This window comes from Rhinatrema bivittatum, chromosome 9, assembly GCF_901001135.1.
Source record: "Rhinatrema bivittatum chromosome 9, aRhiBiv1.1, whole genome shotgun sequence".
In the NCBI taxonomy this organism is placed as follows: domain Eukaryota; kingdom Metazoa; phylum Chordata; class Amphibia; order Gymnophiona; family Rhinatrematidae; genus Rhinatrema; species Rhinatrema bivittatum.
Window position 1 is genome coordinate 22,249,387 of NC_042623.1, and position 17,443 is coordinate 22,266,829.

The 17,443-nt window shown below is 43.2% G+C and overlaps 1 protein-coding gene and 1 long non-coding RNA gene across 4 annotated transcripts in view; one reads left to right on the top strand and one right to left on the bottom strand.

Moving 5' to 3' along the window:
- The window catches only part of EXOC4 (exocyst complex component 4), a 779,245-nt gene that overhangs the window by 116,815 nt on the left and 644,987 nt on the right, over nucleotides 1-17,443 (top strand). The window contains exons 6-7 of the mRNA XM_029615101.1: nucleotides 781-1,024; nucleotides 5,247-5,424. Of these exons, the coding sequence (XP_029470961.1) occupies nucleotides 781-1,024; nucleotides 5,247-5,424 (422 nt within the window). The remainder of the gene's footprint in view (nucleotides 1-780; nucleotides 1,025-5,246; nucleotides 5,425-17,443) is intronic.
- The window catches only part of LOC115098519, a 34,433-nt gene that overhangs the window by 12,061 nt on the left and 4,929 nt on the right, over nucleotides 1-17,443 (bottom strand). For all 3 annotated transcript variants that reach the window (XR_003858543.1, XR_003858545.1, XR_003858544.1), the window contains one exon: nucleotides 12,048-12,136. This is a non-coding gene — a long non-coding RNA (uncharacterized LOC115098519). The remainder of the gene's footprint in view (nucleotides 1-12,047; nucleotides 12,137-17,443) is intronic.

Here is a 17,443-nt window from a genome sequence, read left to right on the forward strand (position 1 = left end):
TGAAGACATTCTGTAATATATTTATTTTATCTTATTTTAACATTTTTATAGACCGACATTCTTTGGGAACATCATATCGGTTTACACAGAACAATAAGGAGCAGACAGGCTTTACAGAGAACAGTGAACTGAAATATAAAAGGCTTAAAAGAAAACTCGTACTTTGGAACAGTAAGGGGTGACAGGTTGTCAAGAATCCTGTTATTTCTTGTTTATATTTTTGCTTTTTAATATGAGTGGTTTTTGTGCTGTTGTACTCCGCCTCAAAACTTTGCTATGAGTGCAGACTCAAAATGCATGTAAATAAATAGAGGGTCAGTTAAGAAAGGCTAGGTTTTCTATAAAATATGATAATTTGAGTAGTGCTTGAATCTGATCTATTACCAGTCTTGATGCAAACCAACCATCTGTTTCATGAACTGTAAATTTTCCTATAATTTTTGTTTTTAACCCAAATAACTATGCCCTGATCTGCTTTGAAGTGGCTGACCAGCCACCAAAAGCTGAATAGAAATCTTCAATTAAATTAGAGTGAGCCCATTACCAGCAATGCCCCAAGCAACGGTGGGAGCTTTTCCTGGAATGGTCAAAACAGGTAAAAATAAAACAGTGAAGTGGAGTAAATTCCTGGAAAAAGTAATGATCCGCTTTAGATACTACATAAAGCATGCATGCTAGAAGGAGCACGTTTTTGCGATACTTTTCTTTAGTATGGATAATACCTTTTTGGAGAGGAGTTTGATTTGACTTTGAGCTTCTTTTTGCCCTGTGTACCTTTAGTGAGAGAAATGAGTCTTCAGGAGATCAAAGAGGACCTTGAGTGTGATCCTGAGGAGAACAGTGCTGTCTTCATGGGAATCCTCATCAAAGGGCTGGCCAAGCTGAAAAAAATCCCGGAAACAGTGAAGGCCATCCAAGAACGCTTGGAGCAAGAGCTGAAGCAGATCGTGAAGAGGTCCACCACGCAAGTGGCCGACAATGGTTACCAGAGAGGAGAGAGCCTTTCTCTGGAAAACCAGCCCAGGTAGTCCCAGAACAATGAAAAACCTAAATGTTAAAGTGAATCTCAAAGCCTGTCTATACAAAAAATTACAGTATCTGTGTCTCCATGCATGCCATATAATTTCCAGGTAACGTTTGCTCACTTCTTAGTTTCTGCAGAATCAGGCTCGATCATGAAGTTTAACTTGAGTTGTTCTTCATAATATCTTCAGACGGACTATTGATCATTTCTAGACATTATGAAGATGGAAAACACTAGTTGGGTTGAAGAGTTCATTTTTCCTGACCATTAATTTTTTTTTTTTTTTTTTTACCAAGAAGTTTCTTCTCCTCTTCTGGGTTTCAGCTCAGTTGGAACTGGCCTCTGCTAGGCTATGCTTCCATGAACCTCCACGTGGAATTGCCTGTTGAAAGCCCGTGGTGAAGCTGAGGGCACTAATCTTTGTTAAACACCTTGCCCATTGAAGGCTATTGCTCACCTAGTGGTTAGGCAAATGCTTATTTGCTCTGAGCGGAAACTTGGAATATTTCCACTAGTGACATTTGAAATGTCAGTAAGAATCCAGTCCCAAATATCAGCCTGCTTATCTGACATTGCTGCTTGGATGTCCAGTCACCACCTTAAATTTAATATGGCAAGATGGAACTTGTCTTTCTCCAACGCTGCTTCCCCTATTTCCTCTCTGTCTCTGTGGATGGCGCTCTCATCCCCCTGGTTCCTTCAACCCATAACCTTGGGAAACATTTTTGATTCCTTTCGATCCTTCTCTACACCGATTCAAATTACTGCTAAAGCATGTCACTTCATCCTCTGTAGTATCGCTAAAATATGCCCCTTCCTTTCTGAGCATGCTACTAAAATACTCATCACTTCCTGCTTAGACTACAGCAATTTGTTTTTTACGAGCCCCCTACTGAACCATCTTTCTCCCTGCAGTCTATTCAAAATGTAGGTGCACGAGTTATTTTCCTTCAGTGTCTCTATGACCATGTAGCCCCTCTTCCCATCTGTGTTCACATACAGTTTACGCTATCTTAGTCACCTATAAATGCATTCACTCTGCAGCTCCTTGTTACCCATGTTCTCTCCTCCCTCCCTCCACCCTTCCTTGCAAATTCTGTTCATCTAGCAAGTCATTCTTATTTGTACCCTTCATCACGGACAACTCCAGACTCTGCTTTTTACACCTTGCTGTGCTGTATGCGCATCATGCTCCCTTCTTGGCCATTCTGAAATCCAGTCTAAAAACGTACCGATTTGAGGCTGCTTTCAAATCGTAACCACTTCTCTACAATAAATAGATTCATTTGTCATGAATGTTTGTCTTGTCTAGACTATAAGTTCCTTGGAGCAGGGACGGTCTCTTATGCATGTTTGTACAGCACTGGCGTATGGCTATTAATGCGCTTTAGAAATGATAAATAATAGCATTAGATGTGATGAATCCGGTCTTTGAGTTAGGATAAGCAGGACCATGGGCCTACAAATATGTCTGATGAAGAAACATTATGGATGTCATGAAAACCAAAGCCGCGTGTGGTTGACGCCCTCAGGAACCACACAGTGATGTAGCATGTTGCCAGGAAATCAGTGTTGTGGGCTTGATTTATCAAGAATTGAGCTAATAGTTACAGAATAAAAGAAAACCCTTGATCGCTCGGGTCCCTTGTAGTTGAGTCTCTCAACTGGAAAGCAAATTGAATTTGTATGCTTGTGTTGAGAGGAAATAGTACTCATCGTCCCAGCTGTTAATGTAACCTTTTTAGGACCTTCAACCAATAAAAAAAAATGTTCTTGATTCACCCTACAGTACCTGCAATAAATGGTGCTTTCTGCAGTCATTTAAGTTATTTTTTTATGTAGATTATTTTTATCCACCTACTGAAGTTCTAACTGGAAAACTAAGCTGAAACAGCATGGATATTGTAGCTTGAGTCTGTACATGTATGGATACTCGTGACCTTGCTCAAGTACCTGCAATCACACAACATCAGGTCATGGTACCTTATGATCCAGGCAGCAGGAGCCACCTGAGGGCTTGAGTTCCATTTTCCTTTTGACATATTTACTGGGTTTTGTGGACAGGAGGGCTGCTAGGTTGAATTGACAAATTGCCCTTACACCTGCTCTGTTATTGAATATACTTGGTCTGCCTTAGTTACTTGGCTTCCTGGATGACAGAAAAAAAATCCCAAATGTATTCTGCAAAGTAAAATACTGTTCTTTTAACAGAAGAGCTTTCCAGTTGTCCAACAGTTACAAGATTTTTCTGTCTGGAAGACTCCTATTCTCGAAAGGAATTGATCTGTCCAGAAACTCTTGGGTTAGATTCTTGGCTCTGTTACTGAGTTCTCGTGTATCTGGACTTGCATCTGTTTACCATCTGCAGCAAGGAAATGAGAGAAGTTGATTGTCAAGATGGTAACGAGTTTGGAGGTCCCCTTTGGTCCGCTGTGCTTTATGAACCCAAAAGTTATTATCGTTATCTCACTTGAAGCTTTCTGATACTTGTTTACACTGGGGTTCAGTTTGTTTAAATTATTTTTTTGTTGAGAGTATAGCAGTATTCGTGTTTTGCCAAATATCAACTGTTCCAAAAGCAGGTATTTGGGTCAGAAAACCAGAATTTTCCCTAACTTAATTAAAAAAAAAAAAAAAAGTATGCGATGCAGGAGGGGAGAGCAATTATAGACACTCGACCTTCATCCTCAGTCCCCGGGACTGAGTCTCCCAAGACACGAGCATCTTTTATTTACCACCTGGAGCTCCCACACAGTCCTATTCCTTTCTTTGAGCACTTTGACACTTGAAATCTTTCCATAGATATTACGAAAGCTTTTTTTTCTAGCCCTGCCCAATCCTTATCTCTTAACATATTGAATATTGCACTTCTAAAAATGTTAACGCACGTTCCCTGCTTTCAAAGCCTCGTAAGGGCAGTTTTCAAAGTCAATTGGCCTGACTGAAGATTTCCCTTTTCAAATGTGGCTAAAAGTCCATACGGCATTCACAATGCGGGTACTTTCACCTGCATTTAAAAGTGGCATTCCTTGGGGTGCTTTCAGGTCGGGAAGGGGGAAATAGCGCATGTATGTGGCATTTTCAAAAGTAGACGTGCAGTTCCCTCCCCCACACTGAATAGCAGGTGCACGCTGTGCATGTGGTTTTAACGCCTGCGCTCTGCGCAGAGTTTCAAAGGGAAAAGCTTACCTGTGTGGGTTCCCTTTGAAAATTTGGGGAAAGTATGCACATAGTTTGCAAAGAGCTGCACTGTTTGAGAATTAACCCTGGCATGTTTCAGTTTATTTAAAGGGCTGATGCCACTTTTCTCTCTCCTCCTTGCCTCAACTTTTTTTTTTTTTGCCTTCCTTAACAATACTGGTCCTTGACTTTGAGTCGCACGTACCTGTAGGCATTTAAACATTCTCACCTTAACTGATCACATCTTCACTTGGTATCACACATCCTTCTATGACGTATCCGTGACTTTATTCTGCAGATACGCCTGATATGTGATAACCATCACTCATACATCAAACTCGCATGACTTGCTGCAGATACATGATACCTGTCTGGTTTATCGATACCGTTTGATATCCAGCATTTAATAACATTTGTCACACACAGCACTGGTTTCACACTTCCACAAGTATCACTCATGGAATGCATCATAAATTATTTTCTCCCAAGGGCAAGCAGGGTGGGTCAGGCAGACTTGTGGGTGGTATCATCCAGTGACACCAAGGCAGAGCATTTCCCAGAAAGCTGTGGAAAAGCCTGGAAGGATTTTGCAGACACACTTGGGACCTCTGTCTAGCTGCCGCCACCATGCAGGGGTCCCCCTCAATCAGACACTTGAAATGAAACCGTTTGCTTTGAAAGAGATACAAAGGGAATCTAATAGAGACCCGGGTTACCTCACCCATTACCAGTCCTGCCCTTTCTCTCCCTTACTTTTCTGACCACTCTGCAAACACATCACCTCCTCTTCTGCATCTTTTTGCTTTGAAAATCTCTGACTCTCTGGAAATAGCCAGCACCACTGTAAAGCAGCCTTTGGACTTGTTATTCTTAGCTCATTCTGCACTGATTTGATGAAGGGAGCAGCGCACTTGCCAATTAGTTACACATGTCTTATGTTAGTCCAAGTTATCACTTACTTACTTACTAAATATACCTTATCCTATTTAATTATTTTGCTTTGCTTTATCCTTTTTTTTTTTTTATTCCTTCTGGTTCTTAGGTTGCTTTTGGAACTGCTGGAGCTTCTCTTTGACAAATTCAATGCTGTGGCTGGTGCACACTCGGTGGTCCTGGTCCATCTCCAGCAGACCGTGGCATCTCCCACTGCACAGCAGGACGGGGACATCAAGATGTATGACATGGCAGATGTGTGGGTGAAGATCCAGACTGTTCTGCAGGTGAGACTTCTCTCTTTGTTTGTGATTTTCTGTGGGGCCACTCGGGATTCCCAGCAATTGAGCTAGTGCTGGCAGGAGTATGATGTCTGAATACAGCAACCTTTGATTTCTATTTTCTGCTGGTTATCCTCTCTTGCAAAGTCTTTCTTCCCCGTCCTTCTCATCTGACTCTTGTGAGAGAGAGAGAGAGTCATTGCATGCAGTTGGTCGGCTTACTCCAGCCCTTCCAGCTCTCAGCAGAGAACCATCATACACAGGCTCTTTCCATGCTGTTCTCATTGGCTTCTTCTCTCTCTCAGTTCAGCTTTCCTCTTCAGGGATTGTGTTTGTTGGGGACAGCTGGAACTGAAATGGAACCCTAAGTTCCTGGATTTTCAGGATATCACTAGGGAATATGTGTGAGATATAGCATTGGCCCTAACAACTAGGTTGATATATGCACATATATTTCATACATACTCATTGTGAATATTCTAAAAATCCAGGCTTTCTAAGAGGAGGTCCTAAGGATTGGTTTGTGGACTATTACCTTAGGTAACCTATTTCCTAGGATGTATGAGTCAGCGCATTGACAGAGATACAGAGCCTAGTATTTTTCTGTCTCTGTATGGAATGACAAAATAATCTTTTGTCTTTATCTGGAAAAGGAATCAGTGAGTGAGGTGAGCACAAAATGATAAGAAACATAGGAAATGCTATACTAGGTCAGACCAAACGGCCATCAAGCACAATATTCGGTCTCCGACGGTGGCCAGACCAGGTTGCAAGTACCCAACAGGATCCCAAAGAGTAGGTCCAATCCTTCTTGCACATAACCAGCAATATGAGGTGGCTTTTCCAAGTCTACAGGACTAATAATGTTTTATGGACTTTCCCTCCAGGAACTTGTCTAAACACTTTTTAAACCCAGCTACGCTAACTGCTTTCACCACGTCCCCTGACAACAAATTCCACACTTTGTTTGCTGAGCGAAAAAAAGACTTCCTTTGATTTGCTTTAAAAGTGCTACATTAGTTTCATGGAGTATCCCATAATCCTACTACTGTTAGAAAATGCTTATTTACCCTTTCAATTTATCCATCCCACCCCACTCAAGATTTTGTAGACTTCAATCATATCTCTTCTCAGCGGTCTCATCTCTAGACTGAAGAGCCCTAACCTATTAGTCTTTCCTCAGAGGGGAGCCATTCCATCACCTTTATCATTTTAGTCACCTTTCTCTGTATCTTTTCTAATTCCACTATATAATTTTTATGGTGGGGTGACCAGAATTGCACACAATACTCAAGGTCTAGTTGCTCCATAGATCGAGACAGAGGCATTGACATCCTCTTTTCTTTCATAATAATACCTACCATTCTATTTGCTTTTTTGACTCCCACCATGCACTGGACCAAGGATTTTAAAGTATTGTGTATAATAATTCCAAAATCTTTTTCCTCATACAGATCCCAGCATTGTGTACCTAAGTTTGGATTATTCTACTATCTCATTTCAGATTTCCAGGGGCACTTCACGATTTACGTTTCTCTATTGAGAGAATAAAACCCATTCGGTCCTCCTTTGTTTCCTATCCTGTATCCAGTTACCAATCCACAATGGTATATTGTCGCCTATCCCTTGACTTTTTAAAATTTCCTGATGTGTCTCATGAGGAACTTTGTCAAATGCTTTCTGAAAATCCAGATGCACTATATCAAATGGCTCATCCTTTTTAACATGCTTTTTAGCATCCCCCAAAATATCTAATAGATTTGTAAGGCATGATTTCCCTTTGCTAAATCCATGTTGGCTCTGTGCCATTAGTCTGGGTCTATGCAGATGGTCAGTAATTTTGTTCTTCAGAATGGCTTCTACCATTTTGCCCAGTACCAATGTCAAGCTCACCAGTTTGTGTGACTTTCCAGCTCACCCTTGGAGCCCTTTTTAAAAACGGGCAATACATGGCTGTGGGCCACCCTCCAATTCTCAAGAACCATAGCTGATTTGAATGAGAAGTTAGAGATTACTAGTAATAAGTCTGTAATTTAATTTTTGAGTTCTTTTGGGACTTTGGGGTATATACCATCTGATCCCAGTGATTAGTTACTCTTTTTTGTTTGTTGATTTGCTTTATTTTATCTTCCCAGTTCACCATGATTTGATTCAGTTCCTCATCTCCCTAGCACTTCCTGAGTAAAGATCAAAGCAAATAATTAATTTAGTTTTTCTGCTATGGCCTTGTCTTCCCTGAGTGCCCCTTTTACTTTTTGATCATTTGGTCTATTAGTCACCCAGGATACTGAAAGTAAAATGTGCGGCTTGGCCGCACATTTTACTCTCCGAAAGGGCAGGCGTTAAATTCTGAGCAACCCAGAAAAGTGTACAGAAAAGCAGAAAATACTGCTTTTCTGTATACTCTCCAACTTAATAACCTAGCGATATTAAGTCAGAGGAACTAAAACTTAAAAAAAAAAAAAAAAAATCTGCCCGCTGGTCAGCGGTTAGCAAAATGGACGCTCAGTTTTTCCGGTGACACCGGTAAAATTGAGCGTCAGTTGTCGGACCACTGACAGCCACCTCTATGCTAATAAGGAGGCGCTGCGGACACGCTGTTGTCCCTAGGGCCTCCTTATTAGCGCGCCACCTGATTTAAATATAAAATTGCATGCCCAGGAGAGGTGGCTGGGCGCACGTCGTGAGAGCGGGTGCTCAGCACGGAGCTCCCGCTCTCCCGCATTTCTTACTGTATCGGCCTGATTATTAGCCAGGTTGACCTGGGGGTTCACTGCCTCTTTCTTCTGGGATTGAGTGGCATTGAGTCGCTCTCCCCTTTTAGAAATGACAGTACTTCCAGGTGACCTGGATTGGCCAGTGATGGAGACAGGATGTTCAGCTCCTTGGACCATTGGTTTGACCCAGCATGGTGCTTCATATATTCTTATGCCTGTTGACAGTTCCACTGAAGAAGCCAAATATTTATATTGGCATGAACTATTTCTAGCCACTCTCTTCCCTATAAACTCTTTAAACAGGGTAAGACTCAGCTGAAGCAACGTGGAGGAATTGCCATCAGCCACACTACACTCGCAGTGTGGACAAATGGAGTTTACCGTGTTTCCACCTTGGTGCCTTTCACTGGCACTAAATTTATTATTTAAAAAAAAATTGCGAACTGCAGAGGTAATGGGCAATGCCCATATCTTTTGAGGTAGAATAGCTGAGTTGTTTTTGTACCTGGAGCCAGTTAAACAAGGTGTTTCTTCCCTTTGTAGTTTGGTAAGACAAGACAAAGATGAGGAGGTCGATATTCAAAAGCCAATTCAGACAGATAACTGAAAAGTTATCAGTTCACATGGCGAACCAGCGATATTCAACGCTGTACACAGCTAAGATCTAGCCGCATACGTTTGGGCTGTTCTGGGGGCGGGCGAGAGGCGTTTCAGGGAGGAGTGGAGTTAGCTGCATACGTTATGCGGATAACTCCGCTATTTGGAGTTAGAGACACAATTTATGCAGTTAATTTTGGTCGCGACGTAGGGCTGTCCTGAAGTTATCCGGATATACGTATCCGGCTAGCTTTAAGATGGCCGGCTATATTCAGCGGTGCTGTTGTGCTGCTGAATATCCCGGTTAAGTTAGCCGGACTAGCCCCTCCGCTGCTGAATATTGGCCCTGAGACTTTAACCTTGCCTGCTGTTGCTTAATTGATCGGAGAACAGTTATTCAAGGGCTGTAGTAAATGCTCTTGGCTCAGTAAGGTTTATGCATCTCTGCAGCTTCACTAGTTTAAGGACATGCGTCGTTTCCCTTCTACAACCTGGGTGAGGAGATGAGACAGCAGTGTAGCCTTGATTACTTGCTAAGCTACACAATGTTTAATTGCTCCTGAGCTGCTGTGAATAGTTGTGGTTCAGAAGTCAATAATAAATGAAACGCTTTGATGGAGAAACTGTGATGACAGAATCATCTTAGCATGACTGAAATGCAGTAGAGGGGAGTGGAGTAAAGATGGGAATGAGTACAACATGGTAAGATAGAGGTGAGGCTATCCGGTGTGGGTTGGGAGCTGTCTATATTCTCTGCTGAATCATTTTTCTTTGTTTCCCCCTCATGAATCCAGTTAATAACGTAGAAATACCAGTTCTTGGATACAGCATACCCTGTGTCCCTGATTTGCTTTATTTTTTTTGTGCTTGGCTTCTTGTTCAAAGCTTTTCAACACCCTCTCCAGGGTGCAGTGTGTGTGGCTTTAATGGTTTTCCTGGTTTCTCACCCATCCCCTTCCATATAGCAGGCAAAATGCTTTAGGGATCTCTTGTAGCTGAGACGGTAGAAATCAGTTTCCTTTGGAGTCACTTCCAGTACTAGTCTTTGGATGGCTGTCGGGTGTTGTCAGGCGCAGTACCTTGTTGTCTGTTTCCCCAGAGGCTGTAAGAGTTATTGTAGAGCACCTTGCTCCTGGCAGTCCTGATTCATTTTTGAAAGTGATTTATTTGATGAAAAAGCAGTTTACCTGCATTAATTGCCCGTCTGAAACTAGCCCTCGTGCCCACGCTGTGCATATGGTTTGGCCACTTTGAGAGACGTCTCCAGGGGTCAGATTTAAGTTGGGGGAGGAATCTAGTGCATGCAGATTGTACTTTCAAGTCTGTGTTTTTTGTTTTTTTTTCATGAGAAAAGTAGCCACAGAAAAAGTAGGAACAAATGTCCGTGGCTGCTTTATACCCGTGGCAAGTTTGAAAGCGCATTTTCGCCCTGAAAATTTGTACAACATTGGCGGGTTAAAAGTACTTGTAGACTCTGTGTGGACACTTTGAATATTGTCCCCCTTGGGTTTCTTACCCTTTATGCTTTTATTATGGATGTTTTTAACTGTAAACCACTTCAATCTGGAGTGTGTGCAATTGTAAATAAATCCCCCGTGGGAATTCATCTTTTTACGGGCTGTGGTGCCACAAGCTTTCAGTTATTGCTGCCAACCACTATTTTTTTTTTTCCCTCTATTTTCATACGCCGTGCCCCAGCTGTTGGGGTTGTCAGGCCCCCGACTGCTTGTGGAAAGCAGTAGGCCTAGGGGCCTTTACAGTGCTACCCAGCCTGGGCCGGCCTTCAGGGTAGTCCACATTACAGTGCACAGCGCAGCCATCGGACCAGTTCATGGTACAAAATCTGAGATGGGATTCAAACTGTGACGTCGTCCTCCATCTGACCTTGCTTGATCTCTTCCTTTGTTTGCTTTTAGTTTGTTACAGCTTATTTAGTTAGTTAATTTTTTGCAAGTGTGGTAAAATGTACCGACTTGCACTTGCTGTTTTGTTATAGAATCAGCCAATAATGGCCAAGTATTAACAGCTGTCAGTTTTGCTGCCTTAAAATCATGCGTAATAATAAGGGTTTTTATTGATCATGGCTCATATATTTCTTGGAAAACTGAACGGTAATTAGGAGTGAAAATTATCCGGGATATTCAATGACCTGTAAGCCATAGCTAAAGTGAAAATAAAGACTTAGAAAGAAGAAGGGAGAATAGGCAAGGTGGTAATTGTTTTTTTTTTTTTTTAATGGCCCATATAAGAAACTCAGCAAACACGTGTGTAAGTTACACCAGTTTTCAATTATCCCGCTGAAACCACCTGCGCACAATTCCACCTGCTAATTTGTGTGCAGGAATTTTTTGAGTAATTTTACGTGCATACTTTTGAAAATGCAAAAATGTGGATTTAAATGCAAACCCCTGCTGAGCTCCACCTCCGAAAACGCAGCCAGTCAGTGTGGGTAGACTTGCGCATGTGGGCGCTGACCTAAACCATAACGCAAAAGAGAGAAAAAGGACTAAGGTGGTAAAATCTTACTACCTGGCACACTACGAGTATCTGAGGAGGAAGCAGCAGTGGGGCCGTCAGACAGAAAACATGGCTGTAAGCAGCGGGGAGCGGACTCCCAGTGCCTTTCCAAGGATGCTTTAACCAAACATTACCACCAAGCTGTAGTACGTAAGGCCACATTAACAAAAAATTACTTCCTTCTATGCTGAGTGGCCCTAATCACGTCTGAGAAAATACAAATTTTAGATTTCAGAAAAGGTACATCCTTGTATTGAAAGAAAAGTTACAAAACAATGGTATTTGCTAAGTTGCCTTTTTTTTATTATGTAAATATCTCCTTTTCCTAATTCTTGATACTGTTTTCCATGCAAGACTCGCCTTGTATTTTTATTAAATGAGAAAATGAATAAATAATTTTAAAAAGCCATACCCGCGTGCATGATGTATGCAGTACAGGAAAGAAGGGGGAGAGTGCAGTGGAAATGCCTTTAAAAGTTCCCCTCTAAAAGTCTAGTTTTAAAAGAAGGGGTTCCTGAGCTGCTCCGAATAGTTGTGGTTCTGAAGTCGGCGATAAATGAAGCGCTTTCATGGAGAAACTGTGCTGACAAAGTCATCTTGGCAGGACTTTAATGCAGTAGAGGGCCATCAGAAGGTTGATTTATGCATAATAGGTTATTGTAAGAACTGGGAACTCTCAAGGTTATTGTTGCATAGGGATATGCTGCTTGTGAAGCGTGTGTAATATGATTCATGTGTCAATAAAATTGCTGGAATGGAAAAAAAAAGGTGGTTTTATGTAAGTTGATGCACATCTACCTTCTTGCATGGGCATCTGCTGGAGTTCGTGACGTGCTGAAGTGCAGCCTTTTCTCGCTTCACCCTCCTGCATGTTGTCTCTTTCCCTGCTAATAAACCACATAGGAGAAAACGTGAGATTGTGTGTTTAACATTCACGCTTATATCCTTTCAGATGCGTGCATGGCCTTAAAGGAGATTGGGAGATTATTCACAGGGCCTTGTGATGCCCTGATGCTGGCCACATCATGTGTTGACATGCAAGCCAGCATAAAGACATTTCAAGGTTTCTCCAGAGTATTGGAGCTATGATACTTATTTATTTAAGCATTTTTATATACCGAGATACGTTGGGAACTTCACCTCGGTTTACAGGTAACTTAAGGCAGCAAGAGGCTTTACAATGAACAAGTAACAAAATGAGGCAACAGGATAATAATCATGTAAAAACTGGCGAAAATTAACTATGTAGAAGGGGTATATATTACAGGCATGGGGGGATGGCCAAAAAAAAAAAAAGTACTGTACATACATGGGCGAGTGGCAATGGCCTGAATGAGGATAGGTACAGAAGGAAACATGTTCAGGGAATTCACTGTGACCTGGTGGGGGATGTACGAGCAGGGAGGAAGACATTAAGGGTATTCGAGGTAGAGGTACTGGGGGGGTATTTACAGGGAGTCGGAGAGAAGGTGTTCAGGTGTAAGCCTGTTTAAAGAGCCAGGTCTTGAGGTTCTGTTTGAATTTTTTGGGCACAGTTCCTGGCGGAGACTAGGGGGCATCTTGTTCCAAAAGGCAGGCCCGGCAACGGAGAGGCCGCACGTTCTCTAGTAGACTTAAGTTTTGTCAATTTAGGTGAGGGTGTATGCAGCGTCGCATGGTGATGTGTTCGGGTAGGTCTGTCAAGAGTACGAAATCGGAGGTGCTCTTTGAACCCGGGCATGTCATGGCTGTAAATAGATTTATGAATGATGGTGAGGGATTTGTGCATAATCCGTGAAGTAATTGGCAACCAATGATATAGAAAAAAGAGAGCACTAATGTTGAATGTGCACCTCTAAAAAATCAAAGTTTTATTAGCAAACTTGAACATTAAAGTAGGTGAGCACCTTTAAATCAAAAACCTCTATGCAGTGTTGAGTAAGTTACGTGAGGTTTAAAACTGAATGACTGGGCGTGGCTGTGAATGGACGAATGAGTGTGGTTTTGCACATTATAACCTGAGTACTTATGTAATACACGTATGCAATCCTGTCTCTACAATTTATTTTCAGGATAATGTGGTAAAATGCACAGCTTGTTCGATATCTAACTAAAGCCGTTTGTTTGAGTTTTCGATTTAAAGGTGCTCACCTATTTTATTGTTCAGTTTTGTTAATGAAACTTTGATTTTTAGATGTGAACATTCAACATTACTGCTTTCTTTTTCCCTTTTTGGAGTTTTATCCCAGTAGTATCACACTGAGACTTCGTATAGTATTACTTTGCCCTTTTTTTTGTAGTTTCTGTTTATCTATATATATTTAGTTAGATAGATACAGTAGATATTGTATCTGGGACAGAATTTTTGTACAGGGCATTAACATATGGAAACTGAATTAAAAGCTGCTTTACAACCTTGCATAAGTCTTACCAGTAGTACTTAATCCCTTTCTTAATACATCAGACTTCAGGACTTTAGTTGACGCATTAATATTTAGTGATTCTATTACATCTGCTGTGCTGCTGCAACATGACCCCCAGTTGTCCCTGGGAGCAGGAGCCAGGGCTGGGAATCGAACCCTCTGTTGGTAATGCGCTGCATGAAAGATTGGACCACAGTCACCTTGGCTAGCAATAATTATTTCTTAATGGAAGTGGATTCAGTCCATAGGTTACTAACAATAAAAAGTTTCATGATACGATCAGCGTGTTCTTCTTCTAGCGCTAATTGCGCTATGGTTGGCTGAGACAGATATCAGTCGCATTTTCTTTTGTTCTTTGGGAGCCATGTCCTTCAGGGTGGGAATGGAGGGTGGGTTCATTAGCGTTGCTCTATAATTTGATGATTGTCCCTCACATTACTGATGGTGTCAGCAAAGGTTGATTGGCTCCTCGTAATGTGCAGTTTTAGACAGTAGAGGATGAAGCAGACAGGATTTTACACTCAAGAGCATTAGCTTTTACTTTTCGCTCCCTGATGGAGGATTTTTAATCTAAAAAGACTCGTGACACTGAGCTGATTGTTTTCCTTCTGGCTTTATCAGTCAGGGGTTGGTATAAGTTGCATCAGCTTTTCAGTAAGTTGATGCAACTCATTTTTTTGCAAAATCAGATGACAGCACTTAAGTCAAACATGCTAACTTAGTAGATGATAGCAGAAAATTGACACATTCAGTTTGCCAAGTTGTTCTTCTCCACCCCACCAAGGATGTATCCCAGCTGTATGCCATAGGGGGTATCTGCTTGTAATATATCTCTTCTTGTCACGGGGAGTTTTTGTCATCTTTCTCCTTCTATACTCTATCCTGCTGGGTGGATGAGAATACAATGTCCCCTGTTTAGTTCTCCCCACAGCACCCCTCCCTTCTCATGTCCAACTACAAGGTTTTGTAATATTCTAAATAGCCACCAACACTAGACTGGCTATTGGTCTGACATCCAGGCTGCTAGATCCCTTGGCCTCTTCAGAATGTACCCAATCACCACTAACTTGCTGGATAATCCTGCTGACACACAGCACGCATCGCCTGCTGTGACAGATCTGGCTCTCTAATGGGCCAATACAGAAAACCACGCGGGAGAGCGGACGAGTGCACAGGCCACTCTCCTGTGCGTGCGATTCAGTAACTTAATTTAAATTAGGGCCTGCGGTAAAAAGAGGCGCCAGGGACACTAGCGCGTCCCTAATGCCTCTTTTTTGACGGAAGCGGCGGCTGTCAGCGAGTTTGGCAGCCGATGCTCAATTTTGCCAGTGTCTGTTCTCAAACCCGCTGACAGCCACGGGTTTGGAAACCGGACGCCGGCAAAACTGAGCGTCTGGTTTTCAACCTGCGAGCCGCGGGCCCATTTTAAATTTTTTTTTTTTTTACTTTTTTTTTAACTTTTGGGGCCTCTGACTTAATATCGCCATGATATTAAGTCGGAGGGTGCACAGTAAAGCAGTTTTTTTCTGCTTTTTTGTACACTTTCCCAGCGCCGGCAGAAATTAACGCCTACCTTTGGGTAGGCGCTAATTTCTGAAAGTAAAATGTGCGGCTTGACTGCACATTTTACTTACTGAATCGCGCGGGAATACCTAATAGGGCCCTCGACATGCATTTGCATGTTGCGGGCGCTATTAGTCTCGGGGGGGGGGGGGGGGGGGGGGGGTTGGATGCACGTTTTTGACGCGCTATTACCCCTTACTGAATAAGGGCGTCCAAATGCCGGTTAACAGTGCGCTCCATCGGAGCGCACTTTACAGTATCGGCCTCAGTTAATTCCATCATTGCAGCTTGCCAGGCAGGCCAGGCTGCGCTTCCGCTAGGCCTTCTAGTTATTACTACTGTACCCTTAATTCTGACATTGCAGCCTTTGAGTGATTCTGGTGCAGATTGCCAGTGTTTCTGCTAGGACTTGTAATGTTTCCTATTGTTTACTTTGCCATTCATTCTAGCAGGCCCAGCACTCATTATTCAGTAATTCAAATAAGGCACTTTCAACATATACGGCTAGATTGTACTTCTACTGCTGTTTCATATTCATGCAACTAAGAATCCTCTGTGTTTATCCTATGTTTCCTTGAAGTTCTACCACCTGCTATGGGAGAACATTTCATGCAACCGCCACCGTTTCTTTGAAAATATATTTCCTAGTTTTCTCAGAAAGGCAAATAGTGAGTGAAATACAGATAACTGTTACGATTGGCGAAGTGCAGGCAACTCCCACGGATCACTGCTCTCACCTCCTGCTTCGGCCTCACTGCACCATTTCCCGACGTGGGGAAGCGCCTCCAGCCTGCCATGCCGCATCCTGGCACGGAGACTGCCACCAGCCACACACGCGGTGGACACAGCTCTCGAACACAGCAAGATGCCGCACACGTCACGCTACAGTATTTAAAGGAACCACGATAGGAAAACCCCTTGGCACCTAGAAGGTGATGCCAGTGCTTTGGCCCTATAAAAGGGCATTGCTCCAATCTCAACTTGCCTCAGCAACAGGTCCCCCTACTCCAGTAGAGCGTTTTGCTCCAGCATCTTGTCTTCAGTTTCAGCGTCTTGTCTTCATTTCTTCTTGCCTGTCTATGCTTCTCCTTGCTTAACCTACCCTGCTATCTGACCCTTTTTCCTTTTCGGTTGGATACTCTGTTTGACCTTAGCCTGATCTCGGATACGCTTGACTGCCACCTGCCACTGATCGCTGCCTGCAATCGGATATGCCTAACTGCCGCCTGCCCCTGACTTGTCTGACCTCCACCTGCTCCACCAGCTACCCTAGGATGAACACATCCGCCATCAACAGAGAACTGCCAGCCCTGGCACACAAAGGCTCAACCCGAGGGAAACTAGGGCTGGTATAGGTGAAGCTCCAACTGGGCCTCTGCTTCATCTGGCCTCCTCCCTGCAGGTGGCACCAATCCTGCCTTGGCCCAGTGGTCCACCACCACAACAGGTTGCTGAGACCATAGGTTTGGCAGACTTGACTGCGCTACAGACTATCCCTGGCATGGCCCACAAGCTCCAAGAGCAAAAGGCCGCATTGGAACTATTGGCTGCAGCTGTAGACAGTCTTGCCATGTGACTGGACGCTTTGACTGCACCCATCACCCTGTCTCTGCGAGTAGCGGTACCAGTACCTCCTCCAGTGCCCAGTTGGTCTATTCCCCAGCTGTTAGCAATGTCCTAGTATGCAGGGGATCTCAAGAAATGGGTAGTTTTGAACCAGTGCTGTATGCACTTTCAGCCTCAAGCACCTCTATTCTCTGATGACCAGGCAAAAACCACCTATATCCTCTCATCACTTGAATCTACTGCTCTGGCCTGGGCTTCCCTCCCTCAGGGTCCCCTCTTTCCCAGTCTTACCTGACCTCCAGCAGTTTATAGAAACATCCTGTTCCACTTTTGAAGAACCATGTCGGGCAACTTCGATGGCCTCGGACCTACAACTGCGCTAGGGTTCTCGAACTGTATTCAAGTATGCCACTGAATTTTGAACCCTGGTCTCTGAACTGAATTGGCAGGGAAACAGCTTGATCACCATTTTTTTTTGGAAGGCCTGTCTCCTAAAATCAAGGATGAGCTTGTCACCCGGGATCTCCCCACCTCCTTGGACGCACTCATTGACCTCATGGGCAAAATAGATCGGTGGGTGTAGGAGAGAACCCGAGAGAACCTTTCGACATGTAGAAGCGTCACATGGGCCTCATCCTTCCAACCTCTGCTTGCTCCTGTCAG